The 25,195-nt window shown below is 37.2% G+C and overlaps 1 protein-coding gene across 1 annotated transcript in view; it reads left to right on the top strand.

Moving 5' to 3' along the window:
- Positions 1-25,195, top strand: part of LOC139692103 (diuretic hormone receptor-like) — a 366,793-nt gene that overhangs the window by 222,883 nt on the left and 118,715 nt on the right. The window contains exon 5 of the mRNA XM_071590138.1: positions 4,067-4,147. Coding sequence (XP_071446239.1) covers positions 4,067-4,147 — 81 coding nt within the window. The remainder of the gene's footprint in view (positions 1-4,066; positions 4,148-25,195) is intronic.

Here is a 25,195-nt window from a genome sequence, read left to right on the forward strand (position 1 = left end):
AAAGTGGTTCTAGCTACAGTTTTGGTTTGGCTCCCACTTGCGATGACCTGCGCCAAACACGAAATAATCATTCTCATTGGAAATGCCTGATTTAAGAGTGAATTTTTCGACTCAAAAATTGAATTAACTAAACGTTTCAAAAACAGTGGAAGAGGTTGATTCAAACTTTTTCCTAACTGAGCGACCAGAAAATTGTTTTATAGCCAATGCAGGAATACAACAAATTTTGGAGGAAATGCTCACGGGTAGTGAACTGTTAATATGAGATGGCTGTAAGTAAGGACGGTATTGGACGAAAACAAAACCGACAGAAACTCTCTATCCACGCACGGTAAGCTAAAATTAATGCAAAATAATTTTACAATTAAAATCAACCAAGGCCTGGTTTATTTAATTGTAAAATTAACCAGGCCTTGAAGAAATCCATTTTATCCTTTACATTGCGTAAGGATACTTTTCTTCTGAATGCGTGAATGTTTTTTCCCAGTTTTTCCCCCGAAGTCAAATGAAGCATATCTACTTCTTTCATTGAGTTGCCTCTCCTCTTCGATCTTAGAATCATAATTTCCTGCGTTTCCTCTCTGTTACCTCTGCTGAAATTTCCATTTTTCACATCCATGAAGATGTACAATCATTTTTGTTGGATCTTAAAACTTGTCTCTTGAAAAAGTTTCGCGGCCGACGCAAGGTACCCTTAAAAAATTCCTCGTTGATGTTTGGCTCTTTGCTTTTTCGTTGCAGATATTTCTCTTAACGTGGCATCCTTGAAGGTTATTTTAAGAGATATTTTAAAACAATACGGTGTGATCATTTGACTTGCTAAAAGAAATTACAGATAACAAAAACACAAAGGGGATGTACCTCCGGTATCAAGGATTACTCTGAGGGACGAGCTTGTAATAGTCTCTTGAAGTCTAACGAATATATTCCTCTTGACGAAATTGAAAATTGCAACAAGCTTAACAATAATATACCTGCGTTGGAACTGAATCCGCCTCGAAGGTTTCCGCATCCGAAATTTTATTTAGATCAAAGATAGAACCTAATCAATAAGAAAGATTTCATAAAGGGTATATTTTATCAAAGAAAGAAGCTTGTCTATATTACGATCCATGAAATAATTGTACAATAAAACAACCTTGATCAAAATCCATTCGTGTTTACTGATATTATTTTACAGCAGTGTGTAATACCAGTACTAATTAAGGAATGTAGGCAAGCTTGCGACCAAAAGTGAAGGTTCGAGATGAGGTAGCTACCGTATTTTTGGAGAATTTAAAAAAAGAATTACTTGAAAAATACACCATCGTCCTCGCAATATAAATCCCCGGTATATTCCTCTTTTGATCCTTCGGTAGAGAATTGTATTTCGGTTCCATTTTCCAATTTTACTTCTCCCCCTCTAAAGGGGATACAGCAGGGACCCTTCTCCACTCTGACTTAAAACACAAGGCATCTTGTATCGCCGGCGGCGTTTGAGGGAACTGAACTTGAAAAATCTTCATTGAGCTGCGTCCCCAAAGAAGCGCAGCAGTTGAACCGTGTTGCTCTTGGCCAAATACTAAAAAGGAAGCTGCACTCCAGAGGGCATATACGTATAGTTAACGGATTTTCTTCTTCTATAGCTAAAAAGTTTTGCTAAACCCGTTTTTACCTATCAAGAGGCATCCCACAATATTTTCCCATGTTAAAATTGTAAATAAGTGCAATTACGTTCTCATTCCTCGAGTTTCAATTTTTTTCCTCTCGGCTTTGGCATCTTTTAAGATTCTTGGTCGAAACATAAAAAACATTTTCGCCCCCTATTTCTTAACAGGAGCATATTCATCAATGCCTGCGACAGGGAATAATTGAGAACTTATATTCTCAAAGGGAGTGATAGTGAAAGAAAAATACAAAAGAGTTAGAAAATTTTTTATCAAATTCTAATTATAAACGCATAAGTCCAAATCGTCTTGTACGATTGATTTTCATTTTATTTTTTAGCTTGAGAATTACGCATTTCGAAACACGCTTTGAAATAAATGCTTCCCAGCGTGAGAATTTATACAAACATTTTCAAATCAACGAGGCACTCTTTTATTTTAGCCCATTTGCTCTATAACACAATTCATATCGTCTTTGACCTTCTTCAGGCAACATGAACACTTCATTGAAAGAAAAGTATTTTATTTTATATTCTTTTAATCATTGCGTACCTTAGTAACTATCAGAGAGCATTTTTATCACCGTTTGAGGCATTTAAATATATTTCACATAGATTAGTATTCAATGAAACGTTGCCAGTCTTTTTCATCTTTTAAATAAATAAATTTAATGAAATATGAAAAAATTGTCAGTTCTTAAATTTTTATTCCTAATAACCACTAGCCAAATCATACAAGGATGCAATTTGTTTTGTTTTAATAATGTCCGACGTACTAGCATGGATTTTGGTAAACGAGATTAACAATTGTTGACTTGTTTCCAAACCTAAAAGGTATTTCAAAATTATTTCTGATTTTATTTAGCTTTTTTGACGGTCTCTGATGACTTCTTGCTTCCAATAGTCCTGATAAATTCAAGTTTCTTTACTCTATTTTACTTCTGTCTTCATTTTTTCATCAACTCTGCATGCCTTCATTCTGTCTGAGAAGCCTATTCTCTTCCGTTCTCCACCTCGCTTGTCCAATATTCTCTATTCTATGACGGAGTTCAATACCCCACCACCCTTAATATTTCCTCCATTAATTTTCTCCACCTTTTCTGGATTGCCCCCAGTACCTACCTCTCTTCGTGCTCCATATTAAAAACCACAGCTTTGGTCTCATACTCTGCCTAGCTTATTTTCCCCGTCAAACCTACATCTCACACATCCAACAAGATTTTCCTCTTGTCTCAAAGATTAGATATGAAGCACTGTACCCCAACGTCTATACTAATTGTTCACCGGTGCAATTTTTCTCCAAATATCTGTATTTCAAATCCCCTTTTGCTCTAAAAGTCTGCACAACTAAGTGAAATGCTCCACCTCGTCGAGTATATTCACTCCTGCTTTAATATTTAACCTAGTTTTCGTATTTCTCGAGTGTCTCATTAATTTTGTTATCCTTTGGTTAATCCTCATCCCGTATCTCTTGCGTTTTTCCTTCAAAGCTCTCCAAAATATCTGTAATAACTTGGCTGTCATCATCTCCACATCTAACTGACATCATTAGCATCCCGCCACTCGCCTCCATTCCCAGCTCAAGCCCTTTCCTTGCTACACTTATTATTTCCTCGGCATATACGAGTATTTTTTAAAGTAACGGCGTTAATGGGCTATCTCACTCCTTTGTATGTCGCCACTTATCGAGATTCTCCTTTCGCTACGCTTGCCTGTTTAGCCTAATTTAAGTACTTCTTCGTAATTTCAAATAGCAACAAAAATTAAAATTGAACAGTTCGTTTGCTAAATAGGGTAAAACTATATTAGATAGTTAGAATCTATTGGACTAGTATGATGCGGTACTAGTTGAAAAAAATCTCGAGCCCTAAGGGTGTCTAAGTGATGACCAGAGGAATAATTCTGAATAACAAATGGCTTTCTATCAAACGACTGAACGCTGTAAGCTAAAATTATTGGCAATCTCAGTTGATAATTATAACGAAAAGAATTAGCAGAAAGTACAAGTATGTCAAATATTTCCTTTTACAGGCTGTTTTTGCGTTTTCACGGTGACTGGATAGGATAAAGAGCTTCCTTGTTCACTTGTACACATATGCCAAGAAAAAAATTAAAGACTAGATTTGGAGTTTTTCTTCCAAAAAATAAATCAAAGAAAACTATTCCTTACAATGGAAGACATTGTCCACTAAATTACAGAAAATCTAAGCTTCCAAATTATTTTTTATACTTAAATAGTGATACCACTATTTGGTATTGTCAGTTTTGAATCGGAAACCAATTCAAATTGGTTGGAAAACACCTAAATTCTTATCGAAGTTCTCAATTAGTGAACATAGAAACAAGTTTTAAACATTTCAATTAGCAATGCAAGAGTTATCAACCTAATGTAATATACCCATATTCTCTTCTTCTTTTCAGGACTTTACCTTTACATGCTTGTGGTGGAAACTTTCACAGTGGAGAACATCAAACTAAGAGTATACGTCATCATTGGCTGGGGTGAGTAACGCCGATACCCACATTTACTTTACCACTCCCGGATCATATGGTACTAAGTTTTCTCCCTTCTTTCACAACCGGAATATGAAAAATATTACGATTTGAAGTGCATTATGATCCTTCGAATATTATAAAATTTGCTAATTCCACTAAGTATTTATCAGATAAGGCGTTTAAAATTTTCACAACCTAAATGGATTTTGGAGTAGAATATAATTATACGAAATAAGCATCCTCAAACGTACCAAATTATAAATCAAGTGTTCACGAATTAGTGCGTTCACCCATTTTATAGGAAAAAATAAATTTCCATCTTAATTACCATCAATATTAGCATAAGGGTTTTTGCAAGGAAAAGTTATATTTTTGCATAAAATTTCTCCGAAGAAAATTACTTATTCAAATATTATTTCAGATTTAGGACTTTCGTGCGGAAAAGGAGCCGATAAAAAATTCATGGTATTTTAGCAGGTGTCGTGAATAATTTTTGCAATAGCAAAACCAGTAAGGTAAAGAAAAGATTGTTTCAGCCAAAATGGTAATTGGTAATCAATGTAGTAATCAGGGTAATTTTTACGATGGAAAAATAAAGTCACTGAGATACCAACGGAAAAAATTTAAAAATTGAACTCGACAAATGTGCCGGCCGTGGGTACATTTCCCCAGTGAGATTTCATAAGAGCGTCAAAATTTCGTTGTTCCGCTGCTTTAATCGCACATCCGTTATTTTGCGGTGGGGAGGGGGGTGAATTTGGTCCCTGGGCACGTGACTCCTTCCGTAAATCAAACGAAGATGACACTCTGAGTGAAGGCGAGAGACGGAATCGCCGATGAATAAATGAAGGGAGACATCAAGAGCAATTTTTACCTATTAACAGTGACTGCGGGGAGAGCGCCGATGTTTCAGGTCTCCCTCAAGTTCCCTCGGTCATAGCTTTTGCACCCCGGGCAACTTTATTAACATCCCTTCCCCTTTCTCCCCACTCCTGCAAAACACATCCGATCCAAAGACTCCAATCCTCGACACCAATCCCCAAACCTGCTGACACAAGTCGATCTTTCCAACACTACCTTCTCCCACGTACCGCTCGACTCGGACACGTACAAACTCCCTCGCCTTTGCATGGGAAAACATTCCTACCTCTCCCTCGGCACATTCCGCAGCTCGCACCGCCCATATACCCAATTCCACGCCCTTGCCACTTTTTCAAATATCCCATCCCTTCCCGTCAAGGCAGCACCAACACATTCGCTCACTAGAAGCCCTAAAAACTAATTCTCACTGTCGAAGAAAGAAAGAGTATTCTCGGCACTGCAAGTCCCCCCCTCTTTTATCTGCCCGCAAGAGTCCTCTCCGCCAATACCACCACTCCCCCAATCTGTGCTCGGTTAAAAAACGTTATCATCCCTTCTGACAACTTATTCCGACGCCGGAATGAAACTTGCCGGGGCACGAGAAGAGGAGAGAACCGGAAGGAGGAAGACACAAAAATCTGTTACCAGTTCATAACCACATCCACAACTCCTGACGATCTTTCCGTTACATCGATTTCTTCTTCCGTAATGAGTAAACTCTTCCCATGCCGTCCATTTTGCGGGTCCCTTCCTGTAGGGGTCACGTTGTTCTTTTTCCAAGTATATACCTGACGAGAATCACTTTACAGATTTTCGAAACGTTAATCTTTCGTCAACGTCAAATTTCCAAAAATAAATACAGAATTTCCATACCTTATTAATTGTGATAAATCCTAAACGAAGAAATAATCATGTATGAAAAAACTCAGATTGAAAAAAGGCGCAAAAAAACAATGGACAATGGTCCCTGGCACAATGGTGAGCAATATTTCCACATTTAATTAATGAATTGTTGGTAATTTTTCGTCTCACAGGTATTCTTAATTTTCATGAATTACGAGGGATGCCCAGAAAGTAACCTCTGTTTTCCTGTAGTGTTAGAATCAGTTTGAAAAACACGAACATACGAAAAACCTTACGCAAGTTTGCATTGAATGGTGAATGCATTTAGCCACAAGTTCATTTTTCATAACTGGTAAGTGCATACGGTTTAATCAACCAGGTTCCGTTCCGTTAATTTAATGCATGACCATGCGAGTTGGATAAATATGTACTTGGTGCAGAACAGAGTTTACGTAGTCTATGTTCGTTCGCAGGTTTCCGCGGCGATGAGTAGGTGATTTCCACATTTTTCGGGCTGCGTCCGCGTATGTCGTTTAAATGTACAACAGTTTCGCCAGCTATCCTGCTGGCGTCCTCAGGTCAAGGATGAAATAATGGGAATGGGAGGCTTGGACACAGAGTATACAGGAAGCCTACTCACACCGTCCGCTACCTTAATGCTGCATCGCACCACCATCCCAGTCAGAAGACCTCACTGGTAGACACACTTGTCAACCGAGCATATAAAATATGTGACTCCGATTCTATTGCCAACGAGAAGAAACACTTGACAAATGCCCTGCAAAGGAATGGATACAGCGCTCATATGATCCAAAAAAGGGCCGAGAAGGAAGAAAAGAAGAGACAAACCACTGCTGTTCCTGACAGGGAGGAAGACTCCAGACCACGACCGAAGGCTTACGTCACCATCCCCTTCATCGCAGGGACTTCGGAAAGAATCGCGAGGGCTTTAAGGAAGCATGATGTGGTGACCAGATTCAACTGTGTCACCAAGATAGCTGACACCCTACCCGGACCCAAGGATGAAATTTCGCCGTTAATACCAGAAGGCGTATACCAAGTGCCATGCTCCTGTGGCAAATGGTACATCGGTGAAACATGCAGAGCGCTGAAAACACGCATGAGTGAACACCAGAGGGCAACCAAGGCCAAACAGTTTAGAGCATCGGCCATCGCTGAGCACGCCTGGAGTGAACCTGGACGCTCTATTCTGTTTGACGACGCTAAAATAATAGCGAAAGAAGGAAAATACTTCCAGAGAATAATCAGAGAGGCCATTGAAATCGTTAAAAGGCGAGAAAATTTTAACAGAGAGGATGGATATCCACTCCACAGTGCGTGGAAAAGAATTATTCCGCGCAAATATGAGGACGTTCCCTGATTGGCCAAGAAATTTCCCGGTATTTACGTAGTCTATTTTATAAATCATTCAAAAACCATAAAGTTGATATATTTTATGCGTATTGCAAAAAAGTGTTTTTGCAAAGACCACTGGGGAACGTCGTCTGGTCAACAGCATGATCAACGTGAGCCAATATTATCTTAAACGCCCCTATCAGCTAGGTAAGATCAACTCACTGCGGAAGACAGGATTGTAAGAGAAGGGGTAACTTAAACCTTAAAGAAAAAGCGACTGAGTCTCAAATGGAAGAAATTATACTTCTCCTACTAAACAGGGAGTTTAATTCCTGAATGCATTTAGTTTTCTCTTTAAAAGGCAAAGGTGGAACAGTTTTGGCATTGAAATCAAAATATTATTTCTAAAATAAAATTTCTTGGTAAAGCTGAACTAGGGAAAATTGTAGGCATCAAAGATCATCCATCCACCTCTGGTTTTTGTCTTATCCTAAACCAACTTTACCTCACACGTCATCTCTTGTATCTCTGTTATGATCTTTATCCAGATCTATACTTCATCCTCATATCTCTATTATCTTACTAAACCATCCACTACTTAAAACAACATTTAGCTTTACAATTTTCACAATCTTGCAATGAAACAATTCGATAAACTATTTTTTGGCAATAATGAGTATAATCATGATCATATGTGTGTCTTCGAGTGATCCATTATTACTGGTAATAACTCCAGTTGAACTTGAAATTCACCATTACCAATTAATTCTGGAAGGACTCTTACCGCTTTTGTTGAAAGGATCGCATAATTGCACATTCCCTTGCTAAAGATAATCACTTTAGTGGAAATTCTTCTCCGACTGACACAAAAAAATATCTGAATGGGCATAGGCCAGAGGGGATTTACATCGCCATTCTTTCATTTTCCAGATCATTAAGTTCATTACAATAAGATATATGGATGAAAAATATCAATTTTTTAATAATTTAAAATAGACTTAGCTCAAAAAGAGGAGAGCTACGCCGCATCGATATCACGATTATAAACACTTCCTTTGTCAAGGCGTGCAGATAATTCGACGCACAATGACAGCAGCAACAAGTAAAAATCTTTTTATTCTCCAAGGCTTTCCTTCGAATTTCCCTATTTTTTTCAGCTCAAGAGGTAGGATTTACAAGAAATTACTTTTCTAACAAGTTGTCTCAAAAGAATTTTATCTTAATTTATTCCCCTACGTGCTTTAGAGAATTTCTAAAAGCGCCGAAGAAATTCCATTTCAACCACGGTATGTTTTTTTTTAATTGAAAAACTTGAAATTAATTGTTTTGGCAGCCCACAACTAAGAATGAAAAACTTTGAAAATAACCTTCCGACAAACTCTTAAGGCTTTGAACATGCCTTGAACAAATTGGGAGTTTATCCTGAAAGTGACTGGTAGATCAACTGCAAAGCAAAATGTAAATCACTTTCCTAGAAGAATCACGATAGTGAAGAAACTTGGAAATGAAGAGATGCAGCCATGTGGACAGAGGGCGACCGCGTGCCAGGTAAAAGCGGCTATCCAACACAGTGATTTGATATTCGTTCATTTTAATGCAAGCAATAGAAGGCGGTATGTTGACCATATTGACGACAGTCCTCTCAATCGTATCTGCTGAGGGAATTTCACTTGGATATGTACTATTGCATTGTTAAATTGTCATTTCGTAAAAATTATTTGTTTTTCCCTCTAGAGTTTATCAAGCTGCCCGTTTGAGTACAATGAAGTTTCCATCGGGTATTCATGTACAAGCATAGATTAAAACGAACCAGGATGAATTAAATGGCACCTCACGTCGGGAAAAATGAGCTGTGGCCATGTATGGCGATAATTAGCAGTGGATAAGTATGGCGATGGCAAGTGGTGTATGGCCACTCGTATGGATATTAAGGCCGGACGATATATGAAAACTATTAGAACCCGACACAAAAAGTAAAATTTTAACACTCATTCCGGTTAGTTCCAAGGTAAAATTGAAAAACCCTCCTTGTGATGTGTTCGTGGAACGGCAAAATGGGCAACCAACCAGAAAAAATATTTGAAAAAACCATTTCGGCAAATGCTTTTATGCATGGTAATATCACGAAATTAATATAATTTGTAAATATACACTTGAGCAAATGAATGCTCCAGATTTTTTCTTATAGATCAGATATAACTTAACAAATTTCCTGGACAATAACCTGAGTCTAGAAATGAATTCAATACATTTCTTTCATTACTTATCACTCACATATCCAGGGGATATTTTTCTCGCAGGCATTAAGTGATTTACTAATAATTTTTCGACTGCCATGCTCCATGAAATTTGTAAATTGGTCATTTTCACTTAATCCTTTGTGAGAAAAATGTGAGTATCTGCGAATAATTTAAGTTTAAAAACAATTAAAATTTGATCAAACCAACGATTGAGCAGTTTTGCACTAGAATATTTGTTTGAATCTGAACTTAAAACAACGAAATTTTCTGCTTTAAAATCTTTAACCAATAGAATTCCATAACTATGGGAGTTTTTTAATCATTAATTCAAGGAAGAACTCTGCAATCATTATCATTTTTCAACCAACCGCATTCCTTTCTTGTGTGAGTATTTGGTAAATGTATAGCTAAACATATTGCAAATTTTTTATGAACTTTTATTTATACGAAGTTCTAGATAAAATAAGATTTTCTACAGAATATGGGGAGATCCTTCCTGAAGAGCGACATCGCTCTAACAAATCCCAAATGAAGATTCGTTTTGGAAATGAAATTTTTTGGAAACAAAAGTCTTGTAATGAAAACATCTAAAAGTGAAAAATAGGCCCTGACGCTTGGGAGGTGAATTTCATTCTTAAGGGCTCATTCCATCAGGTTGGTTAATATATATATTGGTTCGTCACACAGAGGAGCTCGCGAAAACGATTTAATCACGAAATAAATATGAATTGTCTTACAATAATATACTAGAACAAACAATCAAAGAACGTATCTCTTTAGCAAAACGTTTTTCATTTCAAGCCAAGAACAAGTAATGAAAACTCATAAGATAATCGGAATAAAAGAAAGGGATCCAAATTTGAAATTTTGTGCCCCTAAACTCCACATAAATAAGAAAAATGGTAATATTTGAAGATTTTCTCTTCGCTCTCTCATAAATGACTTCTAAGAAGCTTTTTTACCATTTCGAGTTTTATTTCATGGACGGCATACTGATACACAATTCAAATCTAGATAAATTTAGACTACGAGAGCTTTTGAATTCCTCTCCTGTATAGGCTAAATGGGTCTATAAAGGTCTAGGATGCTAATTTTGAGTATTTTAATTCAACCGAGCGTAACATCGGTAGCAGTTCTGGTGGAATAAGTTGGACAGATGAAAAAAATCTTAACAGAAACATGTTTTAAATAATCCAGAACTGATCCTGGCGATTTTTGAGTGATTTCTATACTGACTTAAGTGCAAGTGCGCAATTTTCCTAAAGTTTGAGCTTTTATTCGCTTTCAACTAGACCATGAAACTAAAATTAAAAAACACAAAATAGGTTGCATGCGAAAGCCAAGAACGTGGATGAAGAGAATATGATCTTAGGCGGAACATAAAAGAAGAATGCGGAAGTCTGCAATTGCAGGGAGAATGGTAGATATGGGGTGGAGAAAATAATAGATTTGGCTTTTTAGAGAACATGAAACAAAATGATACGAAGAAATGACGTGTAGCTAACTACTCGTACAGACAGTTCACGTGGTACTTAAAACATAATAGTCCTTATGGACTGTCCAAAACACCTTTAATAATTAGATATCATTGAAAAGAAAAAATGTCATGGGAAAAAGAATTAATTCAATTAAAAAGTAGACAGCCAAAGACTTTAAATTAGAACCTTTATTATTGTGAGAGGACACCTAACGATGTTCCTCAAACTACCCGGAAATGATTATTGAATAAAGACATAATTTTTAAGTCAAATAAAACACACCATTAACTAATAATAAATTTACATTTATAAATTTGACAAAATATCATTTTTATAATATAATGAAATGGATAAAAATGTCGCGTCACGTCACTCATAATCATTCATTCATGTCGGATGTTTTAAGGTAAATTTAATATTTTATGTCAATTGCTAGCTTAAATGCTCGATATAGTGTAGATAGTAATGACGGACGTCCAAAGTAAGGAGAAAATACTGTGCATTTAACATCGCATTTAAAAATAATGTTACCGTATTCATCCGGCCAATTATAATCATGGTTTAAAAGAAAATACACTCAATGAATTATACATAAAATATTGTTTTGCTGATGGTAGGTCTTTCCATGATTTCCTCCTCCTTGAGTGGTGCAAGAATACTCCCTATGTTCTTCAGAACAAGCGGAAGACTCTCGAGGGTTAAATTTAAAGGTCCAAAAACTGTACCGCTTCTCATTCTAAGGTGTAGCCATCAGATTTTGTAGTCCATTACCCGACGAGCTTCCCATGGAAGGATAAAAATTACCCCCGGGATGAACGCAGCTTCTCACGCGAGAATGGGAAGAAAATTTTCTTCTCAGACGTTGATTCACTACATGTCGTTTCCCTCTAATCACGCGACGAAACCCAACTTTTCCGGGGCGTCATCCTACAAAAAGGAGAAAATGAAGAGTAGTGGATGACTAAGAGCACCGCTCACCTCCGCCTCTAACAACCATTAAAAGCAAGCGTTTTGTACACTCAAAGAGCTCACCCGCCTAAATGCTCACCGGTCCCACAAGCTGAATTACCGACTGCCGCCAGCGCCGGCTCATGATTCTCGCATGCCTGCCCCTGACGCACGCTAAATAAACTCCCGCAGTTCCCTTTTCAAGACCCAAAGCCCCACCCCGTACCCTTGCAAAAACGATCCCCTTGTCCCCCCTTTACCTCGCTGGGGAGTATCGGCACGGGCGCACGCGCCGACTGAATGGGGTCGTGAATGCAAGCGCCCTCCGCCTCCGGGAAGAGAACACCTCGCGGAATCGGCTCTCGCATTGCCAACGTACCTTCCCTCATCCACTCTCCCACTCCCCACGCCTCCTTTCCTAATAATTCCCCATTGTAATCTGCCCCCAGCGTATTTCTCTGCGCCCCCGCTTCAAAAACCGGCCCACCCAACTCCCTTAATCAGTGCCCTTCCCATCCTCGCCCCCATACCAAGCTCCGCCCCCGGGAAACAAATCCCATTTCTTTCCCCAGCGTGCCTATCACTCTTTTCCCCTTTTTTCATATCCCTTCACCCTTTCAATCCTCGAATTCTTCATTCGCCATAATGTTTTCAGGCAGTGGCGTGTCTCAATCCGCCGTAGCCTGCTCCCACAACTCCTCTTTCGCAGCTGACCCCCGGCACGGTTTGCTTCCCCAAATTCTCCCTTCCCTTCTTCCTCACGGATGGATAAAAAGAGCGGGCACAACCCTCGTCTTTTCCGCCCCACCGAACCACCACCGCTTGGGAATTGAAATTTTTGATACGCCCAGGTGGCGGTGATGGAACGGCGGCGATCGGCGTTTGCGGCCGAGGGCCTCCGTCGAAAGTTTGCTCACGAGGAGCGGTGGATTCAAGGTTTTCGGCCATAGCCCTTCAATTTTTTTCAGTTAAATTTGAGAGATTGGGTGAAAATTTGTACGTGAGATAAGAGTATATCTATGTCGGGAATATACCTATGTACACATGCAAGGGAAAACAAAAAATTAAAAAGACGGGTATAATATATCAAAAAATTTTACACAGGCCGGGGAAGTGAAATGGTTGATGGTAGAAATTCGATGAAGACGAGGCAAGCGGATACAGGAGATAGAAAGAGGCAAAAGGATGCAGAGAACGCTAATAAATGGAAAAATGCTGGGAGGACTAGGCATTGGGAGGAAAAGATTAGACATTTTGGATCGAATTAAGGAAGCTAGAACCTAGACCAAATGCACATCCAAGGAATGAGTCGTTTACATATGTGGTGTGGGATTAATAGATTTTTTGCATCATGTTTGTCAGGGCTTTGGGTTGCAGTAGTGATTTGTGGTATCAGGGTCCATCGAAAACCTAGCCTGAATCGGTAGGTTACTGCTAACCACACGAATATACATCACTCAGGGGCCTGATTGGGGTGACGACAGAGAAAAGATGAAGCTTACCACGAAGTCTCGGCAGAGATCATTCACTCCTTCGCCTCCCAGTTGGACCATTGTCACCCAAAAAACATCTGAGCAACGGCGAGTTTTCATCGCCCAGAATCGTGGCATGTGACTTCGGCCTACCGCCGCCACCTTCCCTGGTAACATCCTCCTTCCTGCCCGACGACCCTACTTCCCACACTCTCCCATCTCACTACCTTCCCCTCCCCTCCACTCACCCTTTCCTCCCTCGTATCCCATTCCTACGGAACATAACCCTCTCCACGAAAACTGCTTTATCCCACGAAGCGCCTTGGATCAATAGTACACGGCATTGTTGGGGAGTTTGGGTAGTAAATCGCCTGCAAATCATTTACGCCGCACTGGTACTTATGTGTATATGAAAACAATGGCGAGCTGCTGTTAAAATTTCTTTTTTTAAAAACCACTTCATTTCTTTTCTTACCACGATACCGATATGTGCAACGACGCAGTGAGGGAAAATTTAGAGTTTAAATTTTAAACATTTAATATTTCAAATTTTGAGAAGACAAAGGAAATAGAGTAACTGTTTCTTACGCTCATTTGGATGGATTGCGAATATTTCGGGAAGGGGAGCGAAACTATGATGACTTGAAGAAGAAAGATTTTCAGACGTGGATATACATGCAAAACTAAAACATGAGCAGCTCTGAAATTATAAATTTGAGCCATGGTAAAAAATTGGCTATTTAAATTATTAATAAGACTGTAGAAGTTAAAAATTAACAATTTCTATGCAATTGATAGGCATTCACTGTCTCATAAAAGGATTATTAAACAAAAAAAGCTGACGTAGACTTTCAAGTACTTGCAAGTGCTAGACTTTACAGTCATTGAACTAAACTTTTAAATTTAATTTTGAGAAATAGTGTGGGAATAGCTTTTTTTACTATTTGATTTTTCATTAGATTTAACATCAAATTATAGAAATTATATAATTGACAATCATATACAAATTAATCATCTATTCCATTACTTATATACATAAAACTATATGCAATACATTGACGCTTTTCAGTGTTAATAAATATGTATTATTTAACTGCCTTCCCATGTTATGTTTAATCCTACCTTGAAAAGACTGGGAAATATGCGTTAACATCGATCCTATGTAGTGCAATTAATTTTTCCCATTTGATCCTCGTTTGAAATTTGGTGGTTAGTCCAAAGAGGAGTTATTCCACTTCAATGCAAATGCAACAGATTTCAAAATGATAAACTGAACCTGGTGGGGAATTTAGGGTGAATCAAATCGCTTATAAACGATGATAAATCTTCGAGACCAAACTGTGTTTGGCAGAGAAAGCCCGTCCACGATTTTATCAACTTCATTTTAGACGCAAAACATCCGTGGGTCATGGATGCCAATTCATTTTTCAATCACAAACAGCTATCCATCGAAATTTAACGAATTCGCTCAAATGCCCCAGTCCATCAAGGAAATACATTGCTGAAGCCGAGGGAATACTTAAAGTGATCCATTCTAATCCTATGCAACTCAATCAACAAAAAATTAGCTTTGAAATATGATGGAGTTTGTTAAAGTGGTGAAACGTTGGTGTATCTTTGTCCAAAAGTGAGAAAAAAGACTGGAGAACTTAGCATTTTACTGAAGCGAAAATGTTTAAAGTTCGAAAAAATTATTTCCTTTAAAGCACTCAAATTTTTTTAACGAGAAGTTGATATCAAATGTGATAATTGAGACAAATTAAGAAGCATAATATTAGGAAAGAGAAGGGAAGTAGTTGGTGGCGGAAAAGTGTGAGAACTGCCCAATAGGTGATCCTAATGATTTTAACCACATTATTCATTACACAAAAATGTGAATTTGATTTTATATTGATAGCTTAATGTGTAATGCATACGTGGTACAAGTTTGATTGATTTGACTCCATTATCGCGTAAGTGGGGCTTGCTCTAATTTGAAATATTTTTGTAGACTTGATTCAGATCAAGGGTGTGGAACGAAGAATAAGAAGGTGAAGAAACGAACTTTATTAACTAGGATACCTATAATAGGATACCTATATACCCGTATAACGAGAACTTCTACCATTAAAGAGAAAAAATATACGGTTACCGTACTCTTTAGTATGAAATGACTCCAAAATTAAAACCTTTGATAATATTATAAACCTTAATTTACCCCTAAATTCTAAGAATAGATCCTCAGGAATGGATATCAGCCACTCTGCCTTTCTTATTAAACGTCATTTTTCGTGCGAATTTCATTTATTTTATTACATAATAACCCAAAGACCTAACATAAGGATGTATGAGGCATTAACTTTCTATATCTGAGATAATTGATCTAATGTCGTCGCCATATAATTCAACTATGAATTAATTATAACCATCTCACCCGGTATCTTTGGGAAACCCTCTTTTCCTATCTCTTTAAGATTGCAGTTTCTCCTGTCCTGATAACCTAAAAACTCTTACTATATCAACGAAATTACAATCCCGAAGAATTATATTCAGACATGGGAAACCTCTTTTCTAGACGATGCGTTGAAACATAAAATATAGTTTTATTTTCGATAAAAATGTTTTGGTAAATGTGATGTTATAAGAACACATTTAACTTCAACAATAAATTCATGGCATCATACATTTGAAATAAAATAGCGTTTTTTTGCTCTTTTCTCTAATTTTAAACACTTTTAGGTCGGGGATCTAAAGGAGTTTGCTTTGATCGACTGGTTCATTGGCGGCTCGTTTTACATAAATCTCAGAAGTTTGTTTTCCTCCGCTCTTCTTGAGAATCTTTGAAGCAGGTCAAACTTCCAATAACCTCTTTAAAGAAATATCGTACACAAAGTTGATGGGTAGGTTACTATAAAACTGAATAAAATGTAAGTACCGATTAACCAGTTGCGGAGCTGGGAAACCTCTGAAGTTGGGGAGGGGCAAAATAAATCTAAACTTATGGAAATAATGAGCGATGGCAACACACACTGTGGTAATTTATTTAGATAAAGTATTTAAGAAATATTTTTCAGTCAAAATTAATGTCGGGGAAATAAGTAGTATTCAGTTTAAATTTTATTAAAGCCAAAAGTGTTTCCCATGGAGGAAGGAAACGCCCCAATGGCTCTACCTTTGTTTCCTCCCCGTGCTTTTAACAATCTACATTTATGGAGTGCTGCAGTGCCTTTCCCGTGTATCTTATTGGCATGAGCTTATTGGTGTGCTTATGGAGTGAAACTAACGAATACTACTTCCCTTATCTCCGACAATTAAATTAACCACATTTTGCTACTATATCCTAAATTCCGCCTCATAGGGACGCGTTTTTTTAAGGTGAAAGAACGATTTTCCATCTTCCCCTCCTCCCCTGAAAACATTTTTAAAGTTCCATTCCATCAGAAGAATTCCGTTGAATGCCATAATAGCCATGATTTGAATCGATCCATCTCATTTACTACCCAACATGTTAATAACTGAAGTCGGAAATTCTAATCAATATACGTCTTGAATTTTTAGTGTTTTTGGTTTTCTCCACTGTTACTAGGTTTTATGTCAATTGATATCATAGATATTCAAGGCATAGATCATCAAGATATATCATAGATATATCAAGATAGTAAGATATATCAAGATAGTAAGATATATCAAGATAGTAAGATATATCAAGATAGTAAGATATATCAAGATAGTAAGATATATCAAGATATATCATAGATACCAAGGCATTATGATTTGCAAACTCAGTTCCTGTAGCTAAACATATTCATCCTATTCAAAAAATATTTGTCCATCTCCCACAAAAATGGGGTATCATCTTCTGCATTCATCTTTGTGTAGCTTCTTTCCTCCGTAATGTTTCTCTCCCGAAAATCAAAACTCTCCCGATATTTTCATACACTCAACGTTTCTAGGCTATAAAAAGATAAGCTCCATATCAAATTCAGACAATCTTTTCAAAATGATTTTCATAGTTCACTATTGGAAAAATGAAATTGAGATTTACAATCACTCTTTTTCTTCCATCCCTATTTTCTGCTAGCTCACAATCTAAAATTTCAATATTTTGCCCAAACCCAGGTTTCCTTGATCTCCTTGCGACGATAATTATTACACGTGATGTCACTCTCGATCATTAAATTCCTAGGATAAACCGCATTCACACCCTTCATCCGTAGTTTTTATCACAAATCATGAAGTACCTAGTATCGATTTAAATTCGGATAGTTCATTTATTATGGTAGGCCATGCGCAGCTAAGGTCATTTGCGCAATTAGGGATAGGTGGGTAATTTGGTCATGGTAGGATATTCAGGGAATGGAGGAGGTTGGAGAGAGACCCGGCATTAGCTTACTCTCAACAATAGATGCCGAGGGGTCCACAGTCTAACGTCTTATCAAACGGATGGCACACTCGTTTAAAGTTCTCCCCACAAAACACCCCGAGCAGTGACCGGAATGTCACTGAAATTTTCTGACCCCTCCATAAATCGAACCCTGGCCATCTGGGTAGAAAGCCATTTATTAAATACCAAGTCATCTAAATCCCTAGTCTTATAGTCGTATGAAATAAATAAATATATTCCACAAACTTACTTTTCTTTGCCATTCCATTATACTGGATAGTCCGAGCCCGAGCGAGCGAGCTTCCTACGGCTCTGATGCGGAATTCATCCCTCCTTTCATTATCATCAACCTTTTTATACCTGTCGACGCAGCATAGTTCCACTTCGTAGCTGATAGAGGAATTCGAGGTCAAATAAATTGCTCTATAGGATATAAATGAGAAATACTCCCTTATGATAACGTAGATCTCTCGAATTCCTCGAAGGCTATATTGCCTACATGCCACTCAACAGTTTCAAACATTAATTAGTTCGAAATTGCTTCAAATTATCTTCTATATGAAGTCATCTAATCAAGAGAAATAATAAATAGGTAAGGTTTAGAGTAAGCCATTTGAAATACGAAGGAAATCACATCACACAAATATATTTTCAACCCACTTTCTTGCTTCATTAGAAGAAATTTAAGTAATTATTCGCCAGAATATACAATTTTCACTCCTCAAGTTCAATCGTAAGAATGGAATACCAACAGAAATATTTTCAATGATTTACAATAGGAATACTCACAAACAGAAATCAGGCATATGTTCAAAGAACTGCCGGAGGTTCCCGATGAAACGAATTTTTAACTATGAAATCGTTGCATGCTTCTGATATAAGTATTTTATTCAACTTCAACATGACGGATGTAACCATTTCTTTGCTGAGAAATGGCTCTTGGAACCGAAATGGCCGCTCTAATTAATGCATTAAGATATACCTTCCCTATCAAGCCCATCCTGCCGTCATCTATCTTCGCTCCCCAATGAAAATACAACCTACACGCGTACATAAGCATTAAAGAAAGAAACTTGACAAGAAATAAAATTTGAAATGGGGGCTGAAAACTTGAGCGACAACTAAAAAATATGAGGGCATAATTTTCAAATGAATTCAATATTATTTAATTATTCAGGTGTTTAATTATTAAACGTTACTGGTGGACATACTTTTCACTAGTGGGAAATATTGTTAGATATACGTATAGAAATAGAATAAGAAGTAAGTTTCCCATTACAGTTCAAAGCAGAGCGCAATAAATGCCAATACCAAATAATGTCTTTTAAAGCGTGCTCAAGGATAGAAAAAAGGATGGACTTCAGGCTATTCCGATATTTTTCGTTGCTATCTTCCGTTGACATTATTTCTTTTACTTTCATCACTTAGAGCACTTCTTAACCAAAAGTGTAGGTTACACGATCCCTGCTGAAGGCCCTGAGAATATCAAGCACTTAGATATAATGCGTCCTATACCTAAACTTCTAAAAGTCCCTGTTCTCCATTTTATCGTCGAGGCATTCAATTTGCCAGGAAAGTAATATGTTTTTTTACGTTTTCTTTTTGAACGCACCAGAATTGGTTATGGATGAGGTAGACAAATAATCAGCAGGGAAATGTAAAAAGTAGTAAACGAGTAATGGGGAGAAGAACTATTGGAATGATATACAGTTCCTCGTTGTAACGAGGTTATGTTTGAGATCAACAAAAGAAGGAAATAATACAGTGTCTTTCCCAAAAATATGTATCGCCATGTTTATCGTCATTTCCGACTCAAAAGGCGTTATTCACAAAGAGTTGTGCCGCAGGGTAAGACAGTGACCTGTAAGTATTACGAGAAAGTCCACGAAAGGCTGCGTAAAAGAGTGCAACGCGCCTTCCCACAACGTTCCTTTCATGACTGAGTACCTGGCCAAGCACAAGGTGGCAACGTTGCCCAAGCCATCCTACAGTCCCGATGTGTTACCTCCATACTACTTTTTGTTTCCAAAAATAAAAAGTAACTTGAAATGTAACCATTTTGGAACGCTGGGTGACGTCAAAGAGGTCGTGACGGGTTGACTGAACGAGGTTTTCGTCCAAGCTTTTCAGGATGCGAACCGCGACTGGCAGAGGTGCTGCCATCGGTGTGTTGATTCATAAGATTGCTATATTGAAGAATATTAGTAATTTGTACTTTGATTCTGATTTGTACTCTACATTACATGTTTTCCAATTTATTCCAATTATTGTTGAGCCAGATAATGTATAAGCGTAAGGGAATGGAGAATTTTGAGGTTGAGAAGAAAATTACGGCAGTAGAAAAAGTTAATATTACAAGTAAAACGTTCTTTAAAATTGTTCAGAAGTACACTTTAAGACAATAAAATACATAGTTATCTATTACTAGCCTTTCTGAATTTCTTGGTGTCGAAAACTACTCAATAAATGCTTATGCTATGACTTGAAGGATAATAAGTGAGTCTCGATAATTCGTACCTTAGTTAAGGATTAGGGTATAGAAAATGATTGAATGATCTAGGATAAAACTTTTCCATAGCAAACAAGTGTATTCTGATGCAACATTAGGCCCAATTGGTGCTAAGGCCTTTATTACTTCATATTTATTCTCTAATTATGTAGGGGAAATATAAATTTGTTCAAACGCTCCTAAAATCCAGAATTTATAAAGTAGTTAGGTTAGTCATGCATCAAGAATAGTATAAAAAGGTGGTCTGAACACAATGCGTAAGCCTTTTTTGGAGAGAAATACCCACGTTTCCCGTCAGACATAAACTGTTAGACAAATATAGACTAAATGACAGACTCCTGATATACTCTAATGGACAGACTAACATTTAGGGTACAGCTTAATCCCAAATAAAGGAGGATGGCGAGGTAGCGGGATCTGATTAGCAAAGAAACAATCGAGAGAAACCAGAAACCGAGGAACTGATGGGCATTACGAGAAAATTGGAAACCAGACCGATGTTCATAGTGACTTACTAGTAGAGTTTCGGTTGGAAAAATAAAATAAAAGTAAATTTGCATCTCTCGAGTTTAAGGTCATTAGTGCACGTCACCTGAGATGAAATATCAAACAAAAATTGGACGTTAGATACGGTAAACTTTGGCGGTAGAATGGGATCACAATTTTTCTGGGAATCAAGTTAAGTTTCCCGAGATTCTATGCACATAATGTATAAAGAAAAACCTTTATGGATTAATGGAGGAAGGGAGTCTATAATTGAGCGATAAAATGTAGATAGATGTCTTGGAAAACCATTCAAATAATCTGAAATGGGTATACCTAATTAGCTTATAAAGTTAATTATTAAGTTAAGATAAATACATATAAATTTCAATTTTACCATACTTACATTTTTATATCTTAAGCTGATATAAAGCAAAAATGCTCTTAAAATGCATTTCTTTTAACAAAACTTAGAGCATCCAGTACAATAAGCATTCAAATTGGAACAAAGTTGTTTAGTAAAGTTAATACATATGTACATTATGCAAAGTAATATTGTGCATCCAATTCAATCAACAGAAGTCCTTATATTTTGGCTATATTGAAACGATAGGAAGACTTTTTGCAATGAATTTGGAATAAATCTTTGAGTCGTTTCAAAGAAAGTAGCATCGAGTAATGAACAATGATGACATGAGTAGGTAAATTCGTCAGCATTAAAACAAAAAATCTCAGGTTTCGAACTTTATAAAAAAAATTATTTGAACAAAGCTAACAAAGCCTTTACGCCTTCCTCAGCATAAGAGCAAAGGAGATAGCGTAATTGAACTGCTATATTTCGAGGAAATCTCACCTCTCACCTCAAGAGGATCTTCTCTGGAGAGCGACTTTCGTAGGTGCGAATGCAGCAAACTAAAAGGGAGTCAAGAGACGAAACGGCAGAGGGCAAAAGGAATAATCATAGAAAGGAAAAAAGTAAGATCGGAGGAATAGGCACGCCCGTAAAGGTCGCCCCTATAGGGTGAGAGTGAGTGAGTAAAAGTTGAGCCAATAGGTCACGGGAACCGGAGAAAGGCATGGCGGGAGAACCCTTACCCGCTTGGGATTGCTGAAAGAGTGTTAGCTGGACTTTCCTAAGTGATACAGAAAGAGGAAGAGGCGAAACTCGTCTAAAGCTAAGACCCAGGAATAGCGGTCCTAGAGATTTGAATGAAGGCGGTCACACTTCCTCTTCTTGAGCGTATCAGGTTGCCTGAAAGAAAGATCTCCGCAGGATGTGTCCGGAAGAAGATAGGTATGGCCCTGTCAAGAGATCGCGAACGAAAAATCAGCTTACCACATTAGAGGGGCGCTTGAACCAAAGATTATTTCCAAGTTTCAAGGCCATGGATTTTCACAGCGATTTACATTTTATGTTTGATGAAAAAGCTCTGCTCTGCTGTACATTCTAGGAGATTAAAATGTTATCTTAAGAGCAATAAAGGATAAAGAGCAACTTATTAATAATTCCGCCTTGTCATTTCTCTAATTTAATGGCTATATTCCGATGAATTACAACACATTTGAGAGATGGATTCACGAATGTCCAAGTATAGAATATGACTAAAATTACTTTTCGGTTAAAATGAATGGGATTCGTGTTCTTCTATGAATTAAGGGCTAAAACACCAAATGAATTTTAACACTGCAGGGTGTCTAGTCAGCCAATGTGAAATAGACATGATCACTTATTTAAGCAGCATATTCATCGAGTGTATTGGCATTGCCAGATGATCATGCGCGCTAGACACGTAGGTCGCGAATATATTAAATATTAATCACCTCGGAAGGAAAGTTATGATTCAAACATTTCTAAGATTTTTTCTCTCAGCAATAATGGAACCCGAATTCCAATTTCTCAGACTCTTATAATCTTGATTGCCATTCAAGAGCATGAATTGATGAAATATTCCTTTTTCTTGTCCACTGATAAAAATAAGTTACTGAATTTGCTTTGATGCACCCTCAAAATAAATTTCATCCTGATGTTGAGTGTCCTCAAATATATGCAAATCGTTTTTTAGCGGTTATTTAAGACGAATTCTGTTTAATTCTGATTATGATCACACGAATGTATCGTAATTCCATGAACGCCAAACAATCAAGACGATATCAAGCAACAAGCGGTCGTTCCGCTGAAATCTGGTCTTTATAAAAGGCGATTACTCGAAAAGGGGCAGGGGCTAAGACGGTTTAAGTCACGAGTCGTGATTGCAATTGAACAGAGGAACGAATAGAAAAATAGGAAAACAACCGAACTCGCGACTTCAGTGAACTACATGCCTCATATTTTTTTTTATTATTTATAAAGGAACATTTCGTAGGGAAATTAATAGCGAAAATAAAAGGGCATTTATGAATTCTAAATGCACATTCCAATTACCTTATTTAAGCTAAAATCTGTTTTATCCTATTGTTATTTTTAGATTCATTTTAACGTTAATTCAAACAAATGTTCACGTTTCTTCCACATTTACGCAATATCCCGCAAGCCGCCGCAAGGGAGTGGAGTGGGGAGGATGGTAGTGCACCGACCCTCAATGCACAACTATTAGTTCATATACGTAATGGAATATATATATAAACCTCATATACTGAAAACTCAAATGCCATTATTTAATAATTAATTAAATCATTAAAGATTTGCCTTAAAAAATATTTTTGGGTCCTTGGGTTCAATTGAGTTGTGACTGCGTATCATGACAGGGAAGAACAAGGGCATGAATTTGTTGGTGACAGTGTCTTTCTCTCTTATTTCATTTTGCTGGACGAACCTACCTATATAATTTGGTATTATAATGTTTACCTCAATGGTGTAGGAAAACTGTGGTATCCTATACCTTTGTAATGGTCTGTCTGGCCAGTTCTTTTCATGAATCAAGGGGCTCCCAACTATATTTCTACAACAATACCATGATTTCCTCTGAACTATTCCCAATTCTTGAATAAAGGTTTTCTACCGTATTTCCCTAATTATTGCCACGTATTCCAGGTATGTTCAAACCCCTGGAATTAACATCTCTCTCTAATATAATCTTAACATTTCCTACAACCCATTTAATGAAACCTAGCGTCTTCAGGTCTGACCCTCATGTGTGCGCCTCATGAAAAATTTGAAGTCATGAGTGTCACCCAATTACTTGACCTGCTTTTTGATGGTTGATATTGTCCCATTTATTTTATAATTCGATTCTAATTTGCATGTTATTTGATTCTAAAATTTCAGTGATATATAGTTTCTTGTATTTAACTATAAATTTCATTCCTTACACCACATGAATTTATGCCCGAAACTGCTGGGGATAAGCCCGCAACCTGCTGGTGTTCTTATTTCTCACTTTGCCATCAACAAATAATGCAAGGTTGAAGATAACGTGAAAACCTAGTTCATTTAAGTACATCAAGAAATGTTGGGGCTCAATAACACTTCCCTGTGGCACTTATCAAGTCGCGTCCGCCTCTAATGAGCTCACCCCCTCTACTACTATTTTTTTACGGCTAGATAAGAAGTTCTTAATAAATTAATTACCTCCTCATTCGTATCATAATATCTTATTTTGTGCATTTATTTCTCGTGAGCGTATGCTTAAAACTAAAACTTCATATTGTGTTCCATTGTAATTTACAAGAGATTCCAATTTAGTGTAATTATTTACAATGTTGAATTATAATTCCTTTTGGAATCCTATTCGAAAACCGTAGAAATATTGAAGCCTATTTCGGTTGCTGGTGGGTTTTTACGTTCAGGCATAATGAAAACAGATTTTTTCTCACATTTTCCTCAAAATATTAGTTGGCGTATCAACTTCTCAGTCTTTAAAGAATGTGGAATTGGGAATCCTCAAGTTCTATGGGATCAAAAACGGAAAAAGTGCCACACCTCTTCCTAAATATTACGTAAATATGTAAATTTCAATTCTGTCAGAGGGAGCTAAAGTTTTCCGTAAAAATTTCCAAAGATGGGGAAAAGTTGAGAATATAATTGGAATTTCAAAAGGAGACGGCGGTGGAATAAGCTGACTCCAATCCAAATGAGGGTATGATTTACTGCCTGAGGTGATAAAACCACACCAACTACTGCCTCTGGTCATTAGAAATGCATATCATTTCGAACACACACACACACACACACACACACACATATATATATATATATATATATATATATATATATATATATATATATATATATATCGAATTGTGCAGTAGAATTGGAACTAAACACTTGTTACGCATATGCCAACCTAATACATTTTCTTACACAACACAACTTGGTTTTCTAAGCTGTACTGAACAATACAACGGAACCACGAGGGAAATCAACAAAATTATTAAGCCTTAGAGTTCGGTGCTGATTTTTGAACATCTACTCTTAAAGTAAGAGCAAAATTACCAAATAGGGACAAGTAAAATGAAAATAGCGAATGGTGTGATTTGGAAAGTTCGGTCCAGACGGACTAGT

Source organism: Hetaerina americana, unplaced genomic scaffold, assembly GCF_022747635.1.
Source record: "Hetaerina americana unplaced genomic scaffold, ioHetAmer1.1.p SCAF_4, whole genome shotgun sequence".
In the NCBI taxonomy this organism is placed as follows: domain Eukaryota; kingdom Metazoa; phylum Arthropoda; class Insecta; order Odonata; family Calopterygidae; genus Hetaerina; species Hetaerina americana.